The sequence below is a fragment of the Acanthopagrus latus genome, chromosome 9, assembly GCF_904848185.1.
Source record: "Acanthopagrus latus isolate v.2019 chromosome 9, fAcaLat1.1, whole genome shotgun sequence".
In the NCBI taxonomy this organism is placed as follows: Eukaryota; Metazoa; Chordata; class Actinopteri; order Spariformes; family Sparidae; genus Acanthopagrus; species Acanthopagrus latus.
Genome location: NC_051047.1, coordinates 16,492,332 through 16,517,424, shown reverse-complemented (window position 1 = coordinate 16,517,424; position 25,093 = coordinate 16,492,332). Strand labels below are relative to the sequence as shown.

At 39.2% G+C, this 25,093-nt stretch overlaps 3 protein-coding genes and 1 non-coding gene across 8 annotated transcripts in view; 2 read left to right on the top strand and 2 right to left on the bottom strand.

The window, feature by feature from the left end:
- The window catches only part of LOC119025502 (activin receptor type-1-like), a 30,862-nt gene extending 29,223 nt beyond the window's left edge, over positions 1-1,639 (bottom strand). Inside the window, exon 1 of the mRNA XM_037109112.1 lies at positions 1,509-1,639. The gene's annotated coding sequence lies outside the window, so the exon portion shown is untranslated. The remainder of the gene's footprint in view (positions 1-1,508) is intronic.
- On the top strand, positions 1,558-11,391 carry upp2 (uridine phosphorylase 2). Of its 3 annotated transcripts, none has more exons than XM_037109117.1 (12): positions 1,558-1,660; positions 1,918-1,964; positions 2,130-2,294; positions 2,920-3,016; positions 3,396-3,516; positions 3,864-3,943; positions 9,122-9,236; positions 9,327-9,485; positions 9,585-9,699; positions 9,793-10,002; positions 10,107-10,253; positions 10,394-11,391. In XM_037109117.1, exons 1-12 carry the CDS (start codon positions 1,650-1,652, stop codon positions 10,534-10,536), a joined length of 1,410 nt encoding a protein of 469 aa, XP_036965012.1. In that variant the 5' UTR covers positions 1,558-1,649; the 3' UTR covers positions 10,537-11,391. The 3 variants fall into 3 exon arrangements, with proteins under 3 accessions (XP_036965012.1, XP_036965013.1, XP_036965014.1); XM_037109118.1 differs by having other exon boundaries at positions 3,408-3,516; positions 10,394-11,383; XM_037109119.1 differs by lacking the exons at positions 1,558-1,660; positions 1,918-1,964; positions 2,130-2,294; ... (1 more) ...; positions 3,396-3,516; positions 3,864-3,943 and adding an exon at positions 8,405-8,966 and having other exon boundaries at positions 10,394-11,383.
- A 59-nt stretch (positions 11,392-11,450) lies between these two features.
- Positions 11,451-25,093, bottom strand: part of LOC119025503 (coiled-coil domain-containing protein 148-like) — a 30,002-nt gene continuing 16,359 nt past the window's right edge. For all 3 annotated transcript variants that reach the window (XM_037109114.1, XM_037109115.1, XM_037109116.1), the window contains 5 exons: positions 15,285-15,425; positions 13,942-14,060; positions 12,896-13,013; positions 12,573-12,707; positions 11,451-11,645 (listed from right to left, as the gene is read on the bottom strand). In XM_037109114.1, the coding sequence (XP_036965009.1) occupies positions 11,502-11,645; positions 12,573-12,707; positions 12,896-13,013; positions 13,942-14,060; positions 15,285-15,425 (657 nt within the window). In that variant the 3' untranslated portion in view covers positions 11,451-11,501. The remainder of the gene's footprint in view (positions 11,646-12,572; positions 12,708-12,895; positions 13,014-13,941; positions 14,061-15,284; positions 15,426-25,093) is intronic.
- Positions 15,744-15,815, top strand: trnat-cgu. Its single transcript has one exon. It is a non-coding gene; the product is annotated as a tRNA-Thr (tRNA).

The following is a 25,093-nucleotide window of genomic DNA, read 5'->3' as shown; positions in this document are numbered from 1 at the left end:
ACCTGGACAATGAGCTGAAAGAATGTCTATCATCTAGTCATGTCAAGAAAGTTTGAAGCACTACCTTATTGATTATAATAGTCAGACTACTGTGCATGGACAAATGATTCAGTATGGGTTGGGATAATAGATAGTCCTATCCTCAGATAATTCATAATAACAGCCAAAACATTAAGTAGTGTGACATAGTTGAAACACTTATGGAGATTGGGCTACTAAAAAAGCAATCAATTTAGTACCAGAGAGAACACATTGTGATTTATCCGTAATAAAACCACTGCATATCTCCTCCAATAGACAGGCTTATTTGCATTAAAAGAGACTAATTTCACAGTAATAACTCTTCCACTGCTACTACCGAGAGATCCATCTCTTCGGAGCGTGCAGTGCATTAATGGGTTTTTTAACGGCTACTTAACACTTGCAGACATTTTTCAGCATTCTCAAATCTTCAAATATCACTATAGAATTCAGCACATATGGTGGGGCAGCAGTGCACAGAAAGTCATGATACATTTATTGTAAAGAGAGGGCATTTCACTACATTTTGTCAACTGGAAGGACTACTAGAGGACACATTATCATATTTTATCAAGGGGCATCCAAGAGGGCTCTTTCGCTGCTTTATTTATTTATCTACTTTTTTTAAACATGGGGGAACCAGTGCTTGTAAGTACAAGTTCTGCCTTTAAGAATGAACTTTGATACAAAGCACAACAGTATTACAATCAATTTATACTGCAAATAGCACGTGCAAGTAAGCTTTGTAAAATTTGTGCTTAAAGGGTAACTCCACCAATTCTAGACATTACAGTCTGTTTTCAGGTCTTCGGTGGTACAACTGCATGTGTGAAAAAGTAGCATAAAGACTCTTGTGGCTCCAGAGGAAGCTCCATGTAATCTGATACATGCATTGTGGGTTATGCAGGCACCAGGTTTTGGAGAGACAAGCAAAGAGAGCAAACAAAGAACTTGTAGGCTCGCATATATCAAACACACGCACAGCCTATATTAATATGGTCAAGTTGGTGTGGATGGGTTCTTAAAAACCCAACAATAAATGCTTCACTTTGGTCTGTAATGTGGATTGTAAGGTGTTACTTATCATATTCTGTACCACTATGTTACTGACATATTATTAGTAAAGTGTTATATTATTCTGTTACAGCTAAAAGCAATTTATTACTGTAACGCGTTACCCCCAACACAGAAAGATACAGAACTTCTTTCAGTCATTTTCAACTGAAAACCAATTAAAAATACTCATTGACTTTGAGGGAGGGAACTGGATGTGCAAAACGATGCTAACTGACTTCCGGGTTTTTGGAATACAACCCATGTCTATGCTACAAACTACACCACTTTATTGACCAGTAGTATCTTTGAGAGGAGCTGTTATACGGTTTTGACGAACACTTAACGGGCTGATAAGTTCGTCAGATATCACTGTCCTTGGCCATATTCTTAGAAAGCCGACAAATTAATTAACTAAATAGAAGTAATTTTACCCCACAGTGCTCCTCTGTCGGCCCCACACGTCACAGAGCAGCTGCTGTACCGCAGGATGTACCTTGAAGCTGTTTCCATGGCAACGCGGTCACAAGTTCCAAACAGCTCCGTACACGGTAGTTTGATGCTCTGCTCCCAAAATGTATTCAGAGTAAGTACAGCGACACAAATATCTCTATCTCTCTAAGTTCTTCAAGAACATTTAAATTTGCTGTGTTTTCAACTTTTTGTCCCCTTGTTCTTAGGACTTATTCCCGCCGCAACTTGTGTTTAATTTCAGGCTCGAACACATTAACCTCAGTCAGCTATCTTTGCTAATCAAAGCTAACGTTCACGTAGTGTTGATGCTAACCGCTCGTGCGTGCCATCGTTCACAGTTTGACCGTTTCTCTCCCCCATTTTCACCAGAAATTCATTAGTTCTCATGAGTGACGATCTTCAGTCGACCAAATCTGGCAAGTACAACTGTGTGTACTGACGTAGTTTAGTTCCTCCATGTTGATGTCTGTGTACCGTCAGCAGGAAGAATGCCTGCGTGGATCCTGGTCATGGTGGGAAGAAGTTGTTGACAATATGAAGCATCAAATATAAATTGTACGTGTGTGGTTTTACCATTGCAGGTGTGAAAACTGGGTACGTAGGGATAAATGGTCATATCTCCCAGATCCCAGGACTGTCCCCAGCCATCTGCACTCCTCCTGAGGAGAGGGCCCGGGGGCGAAGGGCCGGAGTCCTGGAGAGTGATACTGACTATGTCAAACTTGCAAAACAAGGAGGACATAAGGGTAAAGCCACCTTTGGTATTTTTTATCTGCACAAATCACTCTTGCTGTCACAGAAGTGGCAAAAGTACACACATTTTTTACTCAAGTGGAAACACAGATATTTGCTTTTGTAAAAAAAAAAAAAAAAAAAAAAAAAAAAGGATTCTGATTCAACTTATGTCCTCAGGTAAAAGTAAGAGAGTACATGCTCTGAAATGTACTCGATGTATAAGAGTGAAAACTATCCCTCTTAATGAGATTTCAGAGGGATAACCAAACCTCACATCATTTTAAAGTTAAGGATTTGTCTGAGCTGTTTGTAAACTCACCAGAAAGATAAATGATTGTTGAATGTTGTTCCCAGGATATCAAATACCAGAGTTGTGGGTTGGAAAAATGTCATAAATAGTCAATAATTCTCCTCAAATGCATTAAAACTAAAGTAACAAGCCTGTTTCGCAAATGTCAGGAGTACAAAGTACCAATATATTTGTTAAAATGTTGGGAGTAAAGTAGAAAGTTGTCAGAAAAAGAAATACTCAAGCAAAGTAACTGAAAAATGTACTTACGAACAGTATTTAAGTATTTGCACCAAGTCTTCTGGTTAACACATTATTTTTGTGCCTGTTTCATCCTTGTTCAACAGGACTTTTGTGGCATGAGGAAGCAATTACTTCTAAAGCTTGTCCATACCAACCTCCAGACTGGTTCTGCCCTGCATCAGCAGACAATAGTAAACCAGGGTACTTGCAACATTTGTCTTATTGTTATCATGCATTCTGAATTGTTGTCAGTTTATGATATCAGAAAAACAAGTCCACCACCATTACCGACACTACCGCTTACAGCCAGTATACTACTACTGCCAGCACTCCCACTGCAATGATACTTCTAGTGCTAATAATGTTACCACACTATTACACGTTTGCTGCCATCACTAGTCCCTGTACCATATATTGCTGAAATCTTGTAACACAATTTTAAAGTAAGTACTGTAAAATATAAGGAACAGTTAGCCGCTGTAACATCAGAGTTTTCCTTTTTAATCTTCAGTATATATTCTAGATATCAGTAAGTGAAAGATACATTTCATATCCCTATATTGGTTTTTTTTTCCAACAGTCTAATTAACAGTGATGAGAAGAAACACCCTGGAGCTTTCCAACAGCTAGAGCCTCCCTTTGGAACTGACAGTATGTCAGCCTGGGAGAGGGATGATGGCAACAGCAATAGCAAAGAGAAGGTAAACAAACAAATGCCAAGCTAATTTAGCAGTAATTTAGCCACACAAGTCATTGTAATAACAATTAATTTTATCTCTTGGCTTATCGTGTCATGACCCTATGCATTAAGACAAACTAGAAGCAATGTGAGTGATGCTGCCATTTTACATAATTTATTTAGTTTTTCCTTGATAAGGCAAACCTTCCCTGTGGTTCAGGCACTTGTCTATGAGATATAAGATTAAATACAAAAACAAGAGCATACTGCCGAATTAAAGCAATAAACTGATACATACATATTTTCTTGGCTGTATTTACATTTCAGAAATAACCATCACACACTGTGGCTTTGTTTTGTGTTCTGCAGAATGGTGACACTCTTTCCAACCAGATGGAGAAATCGCAGTCACCCAGTCAATATTATCAGACCAGCAAATTCAAGCGAATGTAAGTTCATATGGACACAAGATGGTGCTGTTGTTCTGTATAATATTCAGTATGTTGCTGGTACAACAGCATGCATCTTAGACGCAAATACATTATTATACACCGGTGATCTTATTATGTCAGTGTATACCAGTAATTTTGAGTGGAAGTAACTGTGTAAAAGAAGTAAATGGTTTCATCAGTAAAAAGCAGTTAAATTACCCTAATACAGATTTAACCTAATCTACCTAATCTATAATCAGTATGATGGATAGCATTATTAAAAGATAGGTTCACAGTTTTTCATGACACTGAAACAGCTTTGTGTAATTGTAACTGCTCATGCTCGCCATTAAAAGACCCCTTCCTAATGTGCTTTTAATGTAAGTGCTGTTCAGGAACACGCTTGATCCATGAACCATATGGATCGCCCCCCAGTGTTTAGTACAGATGTGAATGAACCATCATATGATGAAATAGAGTTTTGCTGCTAATGTAATGATTAAAACTAAATCTGGATGTAGAGTTGCTGTGGAAAGACATATACGACATATGCCTGCTGTGTTTTACCCTGAAGAAGAATGACTGACTGATTTGAAAGCTGTTCATTTTTAGTCGAAAGAGGTTGAAACTCCATCAATGCTTGTAGTATATTAGAACAAAGCATCAGGGTCATCATGACACACATTACCAAACAAGATTTAAATATTTAATAGGATACCTTTACTTTAATGTTATTTGTTGTTGACTGTAAGCATAATGCACTGTTTTTACAATGAAGTTGTTCTATATACTACTTAGTTTTGTTGCAGTTTTGACCTATTTAGATTGGGCCTGCTTGTCATCATAGTCACTGATTAATAGAATGTGGTGTTTATTGCAACTTTGACAATATCTGCTGCCTTCCTGTCAGCTCACAACACCAGTCACTGTTTGCCTGTCAAGCATAGTAGCCTTCAAATTGATAAGGCCAGTGTCCTGTAACCCTGTCCTGTCAGATAGTGCTGTGGACGGGGTATTTAGTGTGACTGTGAACAGTATATAATAAAATCACTAAAATTAGAATGTTAGTGGAGCGTATACTTCTGCCAAGGCCTAATAGTCTCCTTTTGTACTCACTTACAGACACAAGCCGTTAATGTCTGAGAAATTGATGAAATATTCCTGGATCCGTCTTTTTTTATCTGGATCTATGCAAAAACTTAACGGGGTCTATTCTGGGCTGAGACTCATCCTTCAGCCAAATTTCATGGAAATCTATACAATAGTTTGTTGTGTATTCTTGCTGATAAACCAACAAACCAACAAATGGACACAGGTTAAAACATGACCTACTTGACGTAGGTAAAGAAATAAATATTAATTAAAATAATTCAATGACTATACTTAATACACCTATGTTGTTGACTGCAGACAGAGAGAGAGGGCTACATCAGAGTCAAAGTAGCACATTTTAAAATTCATTTTATACCTTACCCTTTTTTCCTTATTGTTGATCCTAAGAAAATGATCAGATCAGTGACTCAAAACAGTGATGTTTTCCAACTGCAAGTTTTGTGATCAGTTGCATCCCTAATGAAAGATGCAAGTGATATCCACTTGAACTAGAGTGTCTGAAGCTTCATGTTACTTTCATGTAACGGGGTATTTTGCCTCCCATCATTTAGTTAAGTACATTGAAAACACATTAAGATCACAGAAAGATTACTGAAAGCAAAACGTGTTTTAATTTACACACGGGCACCCGATTCCTCTTTTAATACAGCTTTGAAGAATTGTGAACCTAACCGTTGAGTGTTATTTGCCGCAATAACTTGTTCATTAGCATTACAACACATTATACACAGTATATGACTGGTACATATCTCAAGATCTGTGTGGTTCAGAGGGTTTTGTCAATAAATTCTGGACCCTGTGTCCCCATGTCAGTGACTAAGCAGAAACACTCATGGCCAGACTGCATGTTTATTTCAAAAAGCATACAGAGCGATGGCTTTTAGACGACTGAGAACATTCACCTGTTTGCTTTGGCTCACATCTGTTCATAGCTGTGTTCCTTTACAGAAATGTCAATGACTTGTCCAAACCTGAAATAACCTCACATAAAGTGCTACAGAGAAAAGACAATAAAGACTGTGGTCAGGGTGTATGTATTGTTTTGATACTCTACATCAACAAGTCCTCAAAGGATCCACTCCCAAAAAAAGCTATTTAAGTCCTCCAGTCATATTTATAATAAATGGCAAAAATAAAATCAATAATTTGCGTCATTGCCGTTCTGCGATGATCTCCAAAGAGCCTCTCCTTTGTATATTGACTTTGAGAGTCAACAGCACAGAGAGTCCTGAAACAAGTGTGACCAAGTAAGTGAAACATTTGCGTGTAATTTCACACATTTTCTTTGCTTTATTTGAAGATGAGAAATCAAAACCTGAGATTAAATGTCCTTTTTCTTGCCTTTTCATGGTTTAATTAGATAGGACAGCTTAGACAGATGACAGAAAACTGGGTGAGAGAGAAGAGGAACGACTGCAGCAAATGGCGACAGGTCTAATTCAAACCTTTGCTCTACTAACTGAGCTACTGGGATGCCCCTAATTGTTTTAATATTATTGTAATTACTTTTGGCCTTTCATGGCTTCATTTGACATGACAGCTGTGAGAGTGAGAGGAAATGGGATGACAGAGAGGGGATGACATGCAGTAAAGGGCCAAAGGTTGAACCCTGGGTTGCTGTGGCAAGGACACAGCCTCTGTTCACGGGGTGCGTGCTCTCTGGTCTGAGACACTGGGGTACCCGTAAATGTTTTGATGGCCTTTTTTCCAGAGTTGGTTGTTAACCTTGGCAAGATGAAGAGAAAACGGACAATTGTAAATACCTGTTGTTGACTCTGTGAGCTATGATGGGAGAGGAGCCAGAGTTTGTCTGAATCTAAAATCTAAATGTCAGAAGGGTAAGGTACATAATTAATGTTTAAACTGCGTCTGCTCTAGCCTCTCTCTTTGTCTAATTGGCACTTTGGGGCAATGACAAAACACAACATTAGATTTGTTTGCCATTCAGATTTTGATGAGTCTTTCAAAAAGAACAATATTAGGAAAAGGCTCATGGTACGCTGCATGAACAAATATCCTTGTCTTTTTAGGGTCAAGTAAAAAAAAGACAAGTAAAATACATACAAACAAAAATAAGTTAGAAGTACAGAAGTAGGAAATTTAGTCTGATGAGAAAGAAGGAAATGTGCTGCAGTCTGCAAAAAATCTGCAATCTGCAAAAATGGTGTCAGTAATGTACATTCCCATATCGCCCTGCACCACCAGTGTCATCAAGTTTGATTTCCTAAAGAAAGCTGTCTAAAAGTTGCCTTAACGTGTAGACTTAATGTCTCTGTTGTCCTCAGAGTTTTTGACAAGAGACCGGCACCTGTCGACATGTCGAAGCTGTTGAGCTTTGGTTATGCAGAGGAAGACAAACCAATAGCCAACGCAGATTTGTCAAGTAAGTAGCACAGCGTATTTCTGATATAAATCATTTCCTTTGTTACTTATTTAAAAAATCAAACTATCGAAATTCACCTCCATTTATAATAAAAGGAAAGTACACCAGCACATTAGTTTTATGTGACCCAATAAGTGAATATACTGCAGTATATAATGAAATGATGGCCACAAAATGTGATGTGTGAAATATTAATATTTCAGCCATTAAAAATTTATGACGCCACTCTGCGGTATAATGTAGTGATTATAAGTTAATGATGTGATAACGATTTGTTGAATGACTCAGGCTTGTATATATTTCCATGTCAACAGATTAGAAGACTGCCAGTGCATCGGGAAAAAGGATGTCCAAACTCAAATGCTTCCAACAGGAATAGTTGCCATCCTCTCCTCTAACAACAATCATTTCTCTACACCTTCATGCTGAGTCACATCAAATGTTTTTTCCCTCGTTTCAATTGTTTTGTCATGTCAGATGTATTACTCAAGTGTGAAAGTGCTTAATTGAATTAAAGCTAGGGCCTGTTATTTCTTGTGCCTGTTACGGTGCCTCATTTACTGTCTTCCTTAGGCACCAGTAACTCTTGTGTTAAGTTTTTTGCAGTGTCTGTAACTCTAAAGGCTGCTTTAATTAATAAAAGTTTGATTATTTAAATAAAATCAAAGTTATTTAGATGTTTCATTTTTTTCCCAAATGCTAAAAAATGTATAGGCTAAAATTGTTATATTATCTTCCTCATAATATTGTCACATTAGAACAGCATTTTCTGGCACACATTAAAAGTGTATTATTGTTCTTTATGGTGCAGTATGGAAGCATTTTAGTTATTTAGTTTATATATATATATATATATATATATATATATATATATATATATATATATATATATATATATGAATACATTTAAAAAATGGGTTACGACCCTTACAGGTTTCCTTTTGTTGGGATGACTCAATCATGTCTGTTGGTTTTACGTTAATCTCTGTTTGTCATTGCTTTGACATTCCAGTGTAATGCATGTCAAAGTCAAACGTTATCTCAGTGTTCTATGGGAAATCTGTACATTACAACATTGCAACTTCGTTGGCTTCAGATTGGCTAGGGTTTAGACACTCCACCTTAAATCCACCTCTGGTGTTGCAAGGTTCAGTCGTAACAGCAGTTTATGTAATGTGCATTGTTTTCATAGCCGCTGGTGGGGTTTTGTTTTTGAAGGTGCAATGACACTTTGGAAGAGGCCAATCATTGTTTTCATGTGATTCTCGCTCTATTTGTCTGGGGCGGGTGGATGTTTTTGTCAGAGTGAATACAGGTGCTACTCCTCTCTCTGGAACCAATCAGTGGCAGGTTCAGAGGTCAACGCTTTATCAGCTGAGCAGTCGGGACTATAACTCTTATTCAAAAACAGCTGGGAAGCATATTTGGAAGTTTTTACAGCAGCGAAACTTTGGAAGACAATTTAAACTGAAACTTTAAAGCAACTGCAGTCATGGCACCAATTTTACTCAACTGCATGGGGAATGACCACAACGAGTACATCAAGTAAGTGTTTGGGAACTTCAGTTAAGTTTTGAATTGACTGTTTCTTCATGTTCCACTTCAAAATTTAATATTAGGTTGTCCACTCAAAGCATATACTCATGAATCACTTGAGCAATCTGTCTTTTTAGTAACATACTGTACTGTGTTCCTCTCAGAGAATCTGTCCAAGTCAAAAACCCCTACTTGGACGACATGGAGGAAGATATTCTCTACCACTTCAGCTTGAGCACCAAGACTCACAACCTTCCAGAAATGTTCGGAGATATTAAGGTTTGTGAACTGCTCATTTAAAAACTTGGGTTTACAATTTCAAAAGTTAGAAAATGAAACTTACTAGCTTTCTGTCTCTGCTTCCCATAGTTTGTGTGTGTTGGTGGCAGCGCGAATCGAATGAAGGCGTTCGCCCAGTTCATCCACCAGGAGCTGAATCTATCTGGAAACCCAGAGGAACTCAGAGACATCTGCGAGGGAACTGATCGCTACTGCATGTATAAAGTGGGGCCAGTGCTCTCTATCAGTGTAAGCATTACATCATCAATGGCATTTACTGTCCTAGAAGCCTACTGCATGACTGTTTTCCTAACAGTAATTTCCATCCTGATTTTGGTTCCATCACAGCACGGCATGGGAGTTCCTTCCATCTCCATCATGTTGCATGAGCTCATCAAACTGCTGCACCATGCTCAGTGCCACGATGTGGTCCTGTTTCGCCTGGGAACATCTGGTGGAGTCGGTAAGAAAGTTGTCCTTTCCCTTAAATCTCTGTCTCTATCCTGGCTCTCTATTAAACAAATAGATTTACTTATCTGCCTGGTCTCGTCTCTAGGTCTAGCCCCAGGGACAGTGGTGGTCACGGACAAAGCGGTGGACTATGCCTTCCGCCCCCAGTTTGAGCAGGTGGTTCTGGGCAAAGTCATCACCAGGAGCACTGAGCTGGATGAAGGAGTGGCCAACGAGCTTCTGCAGTGCTCCACAGAACTTCAAAACATTCCCACAGTGATCGGAAACACCATGTGCACCCATGATTTCTATGAAGGTATAAATATCTTCAATCAGGTTGTCTGTGATCCCGCTCATCCCACATGAGACGTGCAGGTCAAAAAGTTCAGGTAGTGATAATCCTGTGCTGTGTCTCTCTAGGTCAAGGCAGACTGGACGGGGCTCTGTGCTCCTTCTCTCATGAAGAAAAACTGGAGTATCTGAGGAAAGCTTACGAGGCCGGAGTAAGAAATATTGAAATGGAGTCAACAGTCTTTGCTGCTATGTGCCGTGTCTGTGGCCTCAAAGGTATGCTTTTTTTTTTTACTTCTACATCCTTTAATAAATAGACTTAAGCGCTGTTCAAAAAAGACATAAACCTTACAGAATTCAGAATAGATACAGGGTGGCATTAGCATACTATGTGAATCTTTTTTTTTTATCTCCAGCGGCTGTCATCTGTGTTGCATTGCTAAACCGCTTCGAGGGAGACCAGATCACCTCCTCTCATGATGTTCTGGTGGAGTACCAGCAGAGACCCCAAGTGCTGGTGTCTCACTTTATCAAGAAACGGCTGGGACTTGTTGTCTAAATACCCCCACATCTCTCAAATAGAGTGTAAATAGCTTTGACTGATATGTGTGTATATATAGTGTATGTACTGTACTTAACATGTTAATATGTGAATTAGACTCTTATTTAAAAGGTTGTTTAGATTTGTCTGATTTCTGATATAAATATGTAAGTATGTGTTGTAGATTTTAATATTTAATACTCTGGTACTTCTGTAAAGTTATGTTAATTTTCCAAAAGGAAATGTGTTCTGTATGTTAATTTTAATACTTGACTCTGCCAAGAAAGTCCAAAGTTTCAACACCTAGTGGTTTGTTTGTTCAGACTGACATTTGAAAAATGTACCATTGATTAACTTTTGGTGGTGATCCAAGTCTTTTACTTAGACAAAAATCATTTGAGATTTAACAAGACATTTCCAAAATCTGAGGGGGTGTTTGTAGGATCAAGGAACCACTTCACATTTTGAATGATTGGAACAAAACTCTTTTGGTCACCCACGTAAAACTTTAACATGTCAGGAAATTATTCACTTCTGGTCAAGGTTTGCAATGTGTTAGTGGCCTTTTGTTTCAAAGGTTTTTTCTCTTGTAATTTCTCTTATGGTGCAAGGAGACTGTTAAGAATATGGACTGTCTTGACATGTTATTTTAGTGATAATTGTGTTATCGAATGATAACATTTAGTAGTTTCTGCCATACAGTTTTGTTTATGCAAATACAAACTTCCTGAATGTTACATAAGCAGACAAAAAATATTGATGAAAGTGGAGATGCATGTATATTATCATCAGAAATACTGTACCATACTATGTTTTTCTCATGAGTGCCTGTAGAGTTGAAAACCTACAATAAAAGTCAACAGTAGCATTGTAGTGTGTCACTTGATGTTCAATACTGTTACCACTGTGTAGCACTTTGCTCTTACACAAAGTGAAATGTCTTATTTGGATTTAATTCAATGTTATGCCAAACATGCCTCTGGTCAGAACTTGAGTATGGATGATGTGTCTCGTCTAGGTGGTTTTGGAGGCTTTATAACACTCAGAACTTCTTTGGCATAATGACTTTGGTGCAGACCAGCCTCCCGCAGAGCTTGCTCAACTCGCACCCTTGGATCAGACACAATCTGGAAAACAGACGAAAAAAACAAAGAATGAATAAATAAATAGATAATACACCCACTATGTTATCATGCTTTGTTTTAACGGTAACACTTGAAACAATATGAATCATTCATCCTTTATAGTTTGGTATTTGATGAGAACGTTTGCGCAGCTTGACAATCATTAGTCACTGCCTGCGTTGCACAGTAACAAAATTCTAACCTGTTCTCTACAGTGCTGACAAAATCTCCCACACAGAGACTCTAAAGTACACTGACTTACTGTGTGGCCTTGAAATCAAGGCCGTGTATAAAGTTCTCTGAGATTAGAACAAACATTGTTTGACCAGCCAGCCACCTTGCATAATTTTCCCTCAATTCACTGGGTCAGTCTCACACAAGAGGAGAATAAACAGAGCTGGCAAAAGTACATGCATTCTTTTGCTCAAGTGGAAGAACAGATGTGTAAAAGGGACTCTGGTTAAAGTAGAAGTACTGATTCAACTTCTGTACTCAAGTAAAAGTAATAAAGTACAGTCTCTGAAATACATTTTTGCATTAATTATTACATGAGGAATCAGTCTTGTGATGTTGGAAAGAGACAAAATAAAAAATACTGGATGATTCCCCTAACATGCATTAAAACTAAAGCAGGGAGCCTGTTTTGAAAATGTAAGGATTAAAAAGTAAGGATGTTTGTGTTAAAAATGCACTGGTAAATATGTATGTAAGTACACTAAAAAACAAATTTGCATTTCGTTACTTTGTTACTACTGCCAGTAGATGGCTAAATTATCATCAAGGAAACTGGGCAGAAAGGCCTTTACAGGCTTAAAACATTCACAGCATAGATATGGAGTTTGGGACAACTGACTGTGCAGGCAAAGGGTGGAGCATTTGTAATCATACAAAGCTAAAGGTTAGAAGAGGGTCGATGTTATCGTGCCTCACCTGTGTGTCTGTGTACGTGTTAATACTGTAGAGAGGTCTTTGGAGCTCAAACTCCTTTATATTCAAGTGTCGACTCCTCCAAGCCTCTGTATCTGCCATCATCCTCTCTGGGTCTGCCTCTGCCACCACACTGATCTAATTAATAAGAAGAAAAAAAAACATTAAACACAGCGATACACACAACTGTCTTTATACACACAGCCATGAGGTGGCAGTGATGCTTCGACTCAGATAAGGACAATTTAAGTCTTCCCTTGAGGGTCATTTGAGTCGATAGAGAAAATCAGAGTGGATGAAAAGGTTAAGAGCAGATAACGATCCACCTGGTTTCTGAGAACTTCCAGACGATTCTGCTTCTCTTCTTCTTCTCTCTGACGCTCAAGCTCCTGGGCCTTTATCTCCTCCCTTCGCCGCTGCAACATTTCTGCCCGAAACTGCACCCTAGAGGGAGAGCAGAGGGTGTGAACATCAGACCTGGGCAGCCCCTCTCATCCTCTGCCTCTGCCACTGCCACAACCAGAGTTACCTATCACTCCTGACACAGCAGGCCTCCAGGCTGTGTAGGGTTTCATGGAGCTGGCAGAGCGCGGCTCCTTTCCCATCATCTGTTTTTATATCTTTCTCAGCCCCCCCCCCCCCCCCGTGAGTCAACACCATTATCTGGTATTAATGTCAGTCTCTGTGAGTGTCTGCAGAGAAATGCTAAGCGAACCACACCAAAACGGGATACGTTTTAAAAGCAGAGTAACTGAACAAATGCGAACTGCTCTCTCTGAGTGAAACAGTGATGTACTGGCACACTCTGGAGTACACTTCCACGTCAACGCAGTGCTGGAGGTCAGCAAAAACAAGTCAGCTTAAGTGCTGCATGAAGTTGAAGAAATCTCGAGCCATTAAATACAGAACTGAACTCCTTCTTCCCTCCTTCTATTTCATCTTAAAATACTCTATAGTTGTACAATCATCTTACCCCATACATATTGTGAAACATCAGCTTGTTCTCGCTCTTTATTAAAGTGATCATTTCAGAATAAGCAAGTTTCCCATTTCTAGTCTTCAAGTCAAAGATCAAGTAACCTTGTCTTCATCACCAGGTTTATCTTTGTAGACTTAACAGAGCTCATGTTCACAGATGACTACTGCCATGGCAATCAGTGGCTTGACGTGTTAATGATTTGATATTGAACATATGAATAGAAAACATAAATATGTGTTTGTTGAATATCTGTGATTGTGAGCTGTTTTAAGACCACAAGAAATCAGGTAATTGCATCTAACGGACAGGATCATAGTGTTTTCTCGAGTTGTGGATTCTCTTTTGGCTACTCTTTTAGCGACTTTGTGACAACTCCCATGGTGCGACACTCACCTCTCTTTATCTCGCCGTGCCTGTTCTTCCATAACACTCCGTAGATTAGCGAGTCTCTCTCGATCCCTCCGCTCCAGCACCTCCATCCTCTTCTGCTGGTTTAAATAAAACTGCCTGACCTGGGGGAGGGGGGAAAACAACAGTTTACAAAGAATAATGACAAAAAGTTAACAACAGCCGCGAGAACTGTAACCACACTCCCACTAATTTGACTCCCCGTGGAACTCCCCGGATCGTCATGTCCTATTGATTGCGACAGAGCAGGAATCAGATAAGTGTAAATAGAGAGAATGAGATGATATTTCAATGTCTGACGGACTATTGTGCTAAATTATATGGAATCCAATGCAGCCTAAATGCTCTCATTAATCAGAGAGTGTCTCAGGTTGCCCATGCTCTTCTAGCAGACCCTTGAGGAGAGAGTTAATTAAACAGTCAGACACGCGCACACACATCCTGGTATTCATGTACCTGTGAGGACAATAACTAAATTAAATGATCAGAACACCCAGATAATTGTAACAATGTATGTTTTCAATTTGAGCTCCATGTGTGCCCACAATTAAACCGTTTAGTCACTAAAAGATCATATTAACATGGCGGCCACGTTCCTCTGACTCCGAGTGGAAAGCTAAAGAGCTCATACTGCGATGTTACAGGTTACACATGTAGGAAATCTGATGAATTGTTTTCATTTCATCCCTTCCTGATTGATCAGCAAATGAAATAATGACAAGCAGTGAAAATCCAGGGAGACATGGGGCCATATTTCAGGGTAAGATAACATGTTTGATTATTAAATGTTGGTTTACCTTGAAATATGGTTGGATGTCCCTCCCTGAAGCTTTCCACCCTCAGCGTGACACCAAGGCAAAGTGTCCACCGTATGGATGGTCAATGGTGAGCAACTTGAAGTTAGTGTAATTTTATCAAATGGCTGCCATGTATTAAAATGCTATGATATATGATAATATGGTTGCTCTTTGTGTCCTTAAAGATAATTTGAGATCATTCCTGCTGACAGTCCTGTGTTTTTGTTCGACAGAGCGCTCTTCATATTGAGCTGGCTGTGTGCGTCTCAAGCGGCCTTGCTGCAGAATATCAAGGCAGATGAATTTGAAGGGAATCATCTTGTTTTTTCCCACAAGATTATAAACTAGCAGGCACGGGATAGTAATATATGCACACCTCATATGGATGCTGTGAGCACAGCACAAACATTAAAATCCAAGGAATACAGTTATTCAAAGGCTTGCACCCATCCATATGCTTATATGGTGTTATTAAGGAACTCCTTCAGGAAGACACATTTAATGTGATGGGTGAGTCGTGGACGTGTTTACTTTTTCTTTCTGCTGCGATCTGATGGCCGTCTCCTTCTCCTGCTCTCTCTTTAACCTCGCCTCCCTCTCCTCTTGCTGTCTAGCAGCTATAACTGCCTCCAGCTTCGCCACCTCCTCCTGCTGGGCCCGCCACTGCCGCAGCTACAAAACACAGATGCAAACACACACCAGGGAGAAACAAAACACAGGTTATTGGCCATCAACAGCTGTCTTGAAAGAATCACTCACAGGGAGACAGCCAGCTGGGCCCCGGTGCCACGGTGCCAAAGCGTGGATTGAACTTTAGAGGAGGTGTCAAAACTGCCTTTCACACTTTGCTTTAGATCACCACAGGACCCATCAAATCATTGAATAATAAAGACGCTCTATTTTTAACAGAACTCAGGTATTATACACAGTTCCAAAAAGTCAACACTCATTCACATGTAGATACCCATCCACGGTTTGTGGCTTTCATCAGGCGTGGTGGCCAAGTGGTAAGACGTTGGTCTCGTAAACCAAAGATCATGGGTTCGATCCCCATCCATGCCTTGATGTATGAGTTACCTGACTGGTAAAAAGACTAGAGTCAGTTGCTGTGCTTTCAGAACTTTGACAGGCAACCTCAAGCGTCTCCTATTGAGAATAATGCATGGTTGGTAAGCTGTATTGATTCTCAAAGATTTGACTTGAAATCTGATGACTTTATCCTCTGAAGTTACAAAAGGCTTTATACTACTTTTTTCACTAATGCAGCAGTAGAGACCTGTAGACACACTTTAATGTGTTAAATTAGGGGAGGTAAACTTGTATAGTTTTAGTTTAAATGTAGTATCCAAAAATGTTAAGTATTATATTTCTATGGATAAACACAACAAAAGCAACCTACAGATTGGTGTCACTACTAATAGAGTTAAAAGGACTTTAATGATACTAAGAGAGTGTGAAAACCCCATGAGTATATCAAAAGAATATGGCAGTCATCAAACATGGAGATCAATGGTGGTCCATCATTCTGGAGTGGTGGACCACCACAGTAAGAACATCGCTACAACAGCTAGAAAATGCGAAATTACATATTTTATTACATTAAATAACACTGACAATCAAGACAAAAATACAAAACAAAGAAAGCTCAAAACACATAAGAATGAGTCCTACCCCATCCTGACCATGTAACAAAACTTGAACAATATTATTCCTGTAACCACTTACAGCACAAGAACCAACAAAGACCAACAGGGATGGACGTGGAGCAAAAAACAAAAATGAGCCCCTGCTACCACTGCTACAAATCAATTACAGAGGAAACACTGGAGAAACAATGTCTTGGCAGAAAATTGACAAATATTACTCTTCTAAAATTGTGTTCATATGTTTGCAGAGAAAGCAATCACCCAGCTACGTAGCTATCTGGAAACACATGGTCTAAACTTATCTCTCACACACACACAGTTCACATTTTGCCAGCGAGTGAGTGACAGGTTCGTTATGCAGCAGCCTCTCGGTGGTGTGCCGGGTATTAAAGTGTTGCATTCCGACGGGGCAGACACATTCACAGATCTATCAGAGGAGAGCTTAGGAATCCCTGAAGGAATGAACTGCAAATTAACATGGTCACACACACATTAGCACCAGCAGCAGTATCATCAAGTCAATCATACTCGATGTGCGCTTGAGAAACAGTAGCAGCTGTGTGCTTGAGAGAGGAATCAAAACAAATACAGCCTCTAATCCAGCTGCATTTGACAGTGTTGAAGCAGGAGACACAACGGGATTTTTCTCTGAAAATCAAAATGTTCTCTCAGGCGGACATGTAGGGCTCTGATTTCCCCAAAACTGCACTCAATATGCAATTTTCGGAGACAGTGAGTAGTGACTGAGTAATAATAGTGACAGCATTGTGTCAATATCTATTAGGCTTGCAATCTGTTAGGTGTAGATAAAAGTAGTTCTGTTTTATGTCGGGTAATTGATTAATAATTTCCATTTTCCAAGCAAAAATGTCATACATCTACTATCCAGCTTCTTGGTCACATCTGTTTGTTCACATTATGTTGATAGTTTCAGTAAATTTTGTTTTAAACAAAAATTATCACATGTTGCCCCTTCAAATGTAAAAATGTGTTGCTTTGTTCAGATTCATGATTTTAAATGAAGAATCTTTAGGTTTTGGATTGTTGTTGGACAAAAGAAGTATTTTGAGGATGTGACACTGGGTTTTTTACCCACATCTTCTTTTTACATTTATAGAATGATGAATTAATTATGTGAATTGTGATTAATGTGATTAATCATGAAAATAATTTGCAGATTAACCGACACAGAAAATAATTGTTAATTGCAGCCTTTAAGGAGATGATAATGCTTTTCGAGTTATTTCCTTTGCTTTTCTTTTTGTATGCAGGTTCTTGTGCATGTAAAAGATCTTGAAAGTTACAAAGGTTTAATTCTGCACCAACAGAAGTTCCACTCTCCCACAGAAAACTCTGCCCCGAAACGCCTCGTCAATAGTCCCGCCTTTAATTCTGCAACTTTGTGCCATAACACTACGTCACTATGTCACACATTTTCACAATTAATGACTAGCGGCTAGTTTGGCGTTGAAAAATTGATGAAGCACAGTTGCTCTGTCCTTAGAGGTGTTGAGTCAGGCATGTCTGAGCTGACCAATCAGAAGAGACTTAGGGGGTCTGAAAGAGACAAGGACTAAAACAGAGGGTCTGAGCATCAAGCATGTAAACATATTCAAGGTTTGGTAACCTAAAATCAAATTATAAATCTGAAAATGAGAATAATATGTCACCTTTATGATGCTACATATGCCATAAGTAACTGTTACATGTGTCCTGCTTTGGAGTTCCTGTTGCCTTTAAGAATTGTTGTTGACTTTTATTCCAGTATTTCAATGTAATATAATCTTTGGAATGTCGGAGGAATGATTCCAGTGAATGATTCTAGGGCTGCGCGGAGTAAAACACCAGACTCATACAAATCCCCCAAAGCCCTGTAAGTTTGAACAAAGGTTGAAACGGCTAGTGAAACACTTCAGTGTGCATCGAGGGGATCTTTTCTTGCAACATTATTGTTGCCTTAAGAAAAAAAGTGATAAAATAGTTGAGATTATTTTCCATGCAGTGCATATAAAGAGTTTAAATGCATTTTAAATTATTCATGTAATAGTGGCATCTAGAAGCTGACAATGTACAGTAATTACAACAGCCCTGTTTTGAGTCCAGCAGGGGAACATTGCTGTATGTCATTCCCCTTATTGTCCTTCTCTCCTGCTGAAAATACAATTAAAAAAGCTTTGTTTGGTTTTTTTTCATGTTTTTGTGTGTGCCTTTTTTTTTAACAGAAAAACAAGCACACATAATTAAACCATCCATCAAGCTATCAGCCTGGCCCAGATAAGACACCTGAGTGTTTGATGCTCCGGACCTTGAGAGATAGGCTGTGTAAACAACCTGATGGGCGGGCCTGGAAAGCATATTTTTGGAGACATGCAGGCTAATATGTGAGTGATAACACTCTTGTTTTCTCTTTAGTCTCATTGAGCACAAAGTTCAAAGTTCAATTGCAGTGTTCACCTAATCTGAAATGGATCTTTAAAGTTTAGATCCACTAAGAACTGATATATTTTGTATTTTTCTTTCTTGTTTAGGCAGAGTTGAAAATGCCTTTTAGGAAGCACAAAGGAAATAAAATGAACAGTCTTCAGTAATTTGTCACTGGAATCTCATTTTCAGGGAATTCAAAGAGAAATGGAAAGACATACTCTTTCATGGTGCTACATAAATGACTGCAGAGATGTCAGAATAACAAAAAGAATGATAGCCTTTTTATCTCCGAACTGCAGCCTGCTCAAAGCCTTTGTTAATACAATTGTACAGTTATCGCAACGTTTTCTGTCACGGGGCATCGCAGCAGCTGTCAAAGTTTCCATCTCAGGGTCATTTAATGGCAAACCTTCAATATGTAACAGATGAGTGAAACAGATTAGGAGTAAACTCATGCAAAACTTCAAACCTTCAACCAGTATCGTTTCTGTTAACTAGAGCAGCAAACGATGAGAATGAGTGGACTATTCATAAGAACAGCTCTACTGAGTGCCATTTATGACACATGAGATTTAAAGAATCTTTACAGGGACAAGAGCTAATTTTCCATTAAGAGATGAGGAAAAATTAAACCATGCAATTATCTTTGTTTCCACAGCTAGCACTATAAGAATTCTCCTGAAGTCCGTAACAAGCACATCACTTTGAAGAGAAAATATTAGCCGCATATGAGCAATTAACTCCTCAGAGTTGTCGGCAGAAAAACTGTGTGGCCCACGCACTGTCTGAACTACTGAGACTCTGAGTCGTGTCAGTTCAGCCACCAGAGGGATAAAGAGCTGTACTTTTTTCGTCACTAACACTCAATGACAGAGGATCTGCTAACAAACAGTGCCTAGAGAATACACTGATTACTGCAGGAAGGGCACACAGATCATCCGGGTATAAATTAATCTGCATCAGCGCTGTGTATATTACAAAGTACTCTGGAGAGCAGGAAATGAAAAATGAGCTTTTGCAATAAAAAAAAAGCCTCCCGTCTCATGAAAATCTTCCTTGTTGTGACGCTTGTCCTGTCGGCCTGCTCATCCCTTCCCCACCTGAGCATGTTGCAACAATCTGTCATCCCTCCAGGCTTTATTTACTCATGTGGAAAACACAATCGCTCATCAAAGATGCCTGGGAGTGAGATATAAGTGGGAGGCAAAACGAAAGCAAGGACAGAATAAAAGGCTGGAGTGAACAGTAACACGGAGAACAATGCCAGCTAATTACAGCAACCAGAACACTGCAGAACAACAGCTGATGATTTGAGAAGAAGAGTCTGTCTGACAGAGATCCACTGGGATGAAACAAGCCGTACCGCATGCATGATATGTTAGGTAGTTATCTTAATCATCTATTTACTTTTACGTTAAAATACATACCTTCTACAACCCCTCTATATAACACATCAAGGGCGCCTTCTGAGACTGCTATGATCAGTTATGTCATCTCCTTCCAGACACATGGATCCAGCCAGTCATCCTTGCATGGCCAATCTGTGGTTCTCAAGAAGAAGCGATGTTCTGTGTGACAGCCCTGCCCTTTCCAAAACAGAAGGGTACACGGTAACTCTGAAATCAATTATCCTGGATTTCTTCCCACTACACGGCCGTCAGAAGTATAATGAGGTAAGAGCCAGAACCGCGCTGACCAAAACACTGTCCAGTATATGCTCTCATCTGAACCCACGGAGGCTCAGAGAAGATGAGATGTGGAAGGTGGTTATTTGCATAAGTGAGGAAATATAGCAAGTCACTACCTTAGCATCACAGCGGTCCTTTATCTTCTTAATCTACCTCAAACGTGCTATAAACACTGGAGCTTCTAGTTTAACTAATTTACATCATTGTGAAGATGAATCATTCAGACCAGTGGCTCTGAATCGTATTTGTTTACCATACCTCCACAGCCCTGTTGCATGAGCACTTAACTTGCATCACTTGGATGAAAGTGGATATGGCTGCATTGGTTGAGGCAGCTAGGTCATTTAGAATCATTTACGTTTAGCTAGCCATTTAATTTTCTTAGTTTTTTCTTCTTTCAGCAACCGTTAAGCAGCTGAAATGGCGGTCTGAAACTAACTGAAATAATTCAGCATATATGCATGGACATAAATCAGTGTTAATTGAATTTTTTTTTTAAAGATCGCTTAGAGGTCTTGGTCACTGAAATGTCAATGTGTTGAAATGTCAACATTATTTAGCCAATGTTAAGCTACAGTGGATGAGCAGACTTAGCAAACGTTCTGTGGAGTGAGTTGTAGGTTAACCTTTGGGTGTTACTAATGTTGACCATTAACCCACGCAGCAAATTACCCGCTTGTTAATTCATACAGAAAAAAGCACGCTCACTAGTTTGGACTCTATTCACACAGAACTAGTATTCAGGGCAGGGGACCTTGTGTGATTTGGAAATTACAATCAAACGTTTGTGTTTTGTGTGACACATTTGCTCAGGATAAGGAAAGTCTGTATTTTACTTGTGTTTGTGGACATTACCTTCTGGATATGATGTCTAGGCTCTGCATAATATCAACTTCCAGGAGCAAGGCATCTGTTTGTCAGCAGCCACATTAAAGTGAAACTTTCGCCAAAAAACCAACCTAGGCTTTTTTTGTGAATGTATATGAGTCAAACCTTCGTGTAAAAGCATAATTACGACGAAAGAGGCACTTTTAAGATTTACCGTATTTTTGTTTTCCGGTCAACCTCACTTTCTCAGTGTAAGAGGCACTTTTATGATAGCATCAAAATCGCTATTTTTAAAACACTAAGAAGGCTTGACACAACATGATAATTTGCTCGTAGTATCACCAGGGTCTCTACACATGAACACGAGCATTGAGAACATTGTTTGTGAACACAGAGTTTGCAAAAAGAAAGTTTTTTTTAACAACTCACCTTAGCAGTTGCTTGTTCCGCTCCCAGTCCTCATGGCAGCCAAGAAGTATCGATCTCAGAACGCAACGTAACTTTGAAGAGAGTTAAGGTGGAATGCTACTGTCTTCCGGCCACAACTATCAACGCGATATCTCACGTGACTTTTCTGGCCTTTTATTTTAGTGTTGTTTCTTATATGAGGCTCCTTTTTCAACTTCAAGGTCAACATTTTTTCGCTAATGACAAAACAATGAATTATCCATGCATTTATATGGAACTAAGCTTTAGGAATGGGCCACCTTAACTCGCCTCCATGTTACATCGCATTGACAGATCGATACTTCTCACTGGCAGGACGGCGGCGAGCGGAGTAAACATCTGCTAATGTGAGTTGTCCAAACACTCTCTCTTTAGTAAACTTTGTGTACACAAACAATGTTCTCAATGCTCGTGTTCATATATAGAGACCCTGGTGATACTACGAGCAATGTTTCATGTTGTGTCGAGCCTTCTTACTGTTTTAAAAACAGCAATTTTGATGCTATTGTAAAAGTGCCCCTTGCACCGAGAAAATGAGCTTGAGCCGAAAGCGAAAACATGGTAAATCTTAAAAGTGCCTCTTTTGTCGTAATTATGCTTTTACACAAAGGTTTGCCTCATATACATTCACAAAAAAAGCCTAGGTTACATTTTGGCGAGAGTTTCACTTTAATGTGGCTGCTGAAAAACAGATACACTTACTTCTAGCACAACTGTTGACTGTTGTCAAACATATTATGAGCTGTGATCGAATTTCAAGCTTGTTAAGTTGCCTTACAACAGAAATCAGATGTATACAAACCACAGAGATGCAGATTCGCACAAGACTAAAATTATCATATGAGCGCCGTGTTTGGTGAAATATTGTAGGAAATAAAGGGTGGAATGCTTTACACATTAGGAACATGTCAGATGCGCAGAGGATTAAGATCACAGGTGACCTTTGCAATTATTAGCTACCAATTACTCAAGGTCCCAAGGTAATTCTAGTCCTGGGCAAATTTGGCTCTGTGGCTTTTATTTGCCTACTTAACACAGATGTATGGATATGTTTTTTATCAAATCACATTCTCACCCTTTTTAAGTCGAGTTTAGTTTTAATTAGTTGAGCTTTCCATGTGACCTCTGGCAACTGCACCTGGGTACCCCCTGAGGTACAAGTTCTCGCATATACACTATACAAACGAGCAAAAGGGGATGAATTTCTCCTAAATAATGGATCACTATGTTGACCCCGGGTCCTCCATAAAATATACATTCTGATACAGGTGGCCTTCTAGCTACATTGCGCAAGTCTTCTACTAAATCCTATGACATAATACAGCACACACAATAAAATGGTAATAAAATAAGAAATAAATAAAAAGGAGCTGATCTCATGAGGGCTGTGTGGCTCACAGCAGAGACAGCAGAGTTGCTTCAGTCGCAGGGAGCAGCTGCAGAAAAGAAAGCGTTAAAGAGGCAGACGGAACAGGGAGGAGAATCCATCTTGTCTCGCCGCTGTGTCTCTGTGCTGGGATGATAAAGGCAGTGGAAAGAATGATTGGATGCAAACAGGCGTCCATCTGAGGCTCCACAACAAACTCAAATATGTGCACAAACACTGCATAAACAAAAAACGAAGATGTGGAAAAGTCGAGGGAATAAAAATGGCTGTGTGATTTCATTTCTTCTTGTTGCCTCAGAGAGCCATGAAAACAAAACTCAGGGATGTGTTAGCCATATTCAGAGGCTTGTAGTTTATGTTGTACTGCAATATTTACATCTACTAGAAGTCAAAGGCTGAAGTTATTTTTGAAAATACATCAAAAAGGAAGCTTGGAAATACATACTGCTGTCTTGAATAACATCATTTTAAAAACCTATGTCTTTCACATCTGAATAATGCTACAGTCATTGCAGCTGTATCTGAAGGAGTTCCTCTCTGGCAGAACTGAATGTGAAGTGATTTTTTGCCCTTGAATTTGCTTCTTCACTTACACCAGAAGTAAATGAAAGAGCACAGTGAAGGATAAAGTGTAAATAGTCAGAGTAAATGCATCAGCTGCATAATAAAAGCAAGTAGGATGAAGTCCTGTCACGTACTACGCTGGTGAAAATTAAAGAAGCTGCAAGCTGTTGATTGTTTGAAACAGTATGACTTCCAGGAATTAAAGTGAACATACAGCTAAACAGAAATCAAGCAGACTTTCACTCTGATAAATATGCAAGAATTTATGCTTTTCACGGACACTTACTACTATTTCTTTAATAGTGGCCAAGCTTTTCTCTTCTAGTGAGAGTCTGAATTTTCAAGAGAGTTAAAACCCTCAGTGTTTATCTTCAATACATTTTAACTCTGTACACCCCCCCATGTTAAGCAGAGTAATTCCACTTAAGACTGTACCCCTTTCTCACCTTCCCGCTAAAAGATGAGGCAATCATATAAAACTCCATTTGTCACTTCCTTGAAATGGCCTCACAATCCAATCTCTGTTTTAGGTTTAGAGAGAGAGGTTCTGGTGTCAGGCATCAGGGACGCTGCAGTAAATCAGGGTGTTTATAGTCACAAGTTTGTACAGTTAAGCGCAGCTTGTGAAATAAAGAGCCAGTATTTATGGACACATTTGCAGCCTTGCCAGAAAATGAAATGGTGACATTAAAATCAAAGACAGGAAAAATTTGAATGTATTTGCGGGCTGAGTGTGAAAATGTATTCAAAGGTCCCATCCTCATGTGCAAAGGCTTTTTCACAAAGCTTTTTCTATGTGTTTCGACTTAGAGCGAACACATTCGATGAGTTTTTAGATCACTGGCAGTATACATGAGGGCCACATGATATGTGTTTTAAGGGGTCTTAGTATGGACAGAGTTTATTTCCAAGATTTCTGGAGATTTTATTGTTTTTAAAACCCCATTTGCAAAAATACCCCTGATCATGTAGACTACTGAATGTGTCTGTGTCTGGCTCTGCGATATTTGCAGAAGCTTGTTAATCCAGACAATATTACAACATTTAAGTCCGACATAAGAAAAACAAACAAAAAAAAAACAACAACTTTTGTATAAGGAGGGAACATACCCCAAATTGACCTCTCATGACTGGGCTTGTTCCCCTGAAGACTAGTATTACATGTCCCAAGGCAAAACTAGAATCAGTCATGATTGCTCACACAGACCCTATCCCAGTATATCAGAGTGTCTTGTTATCTAATACACCAAAGGACATAAGCACTATTAAAAAAAAACAAACAAACAAACAAACTGGCAGGCAAAGCTAATTCAATTTCTTCAGCGCTGCATCAACAAGACTCAGATTTGTTCACAT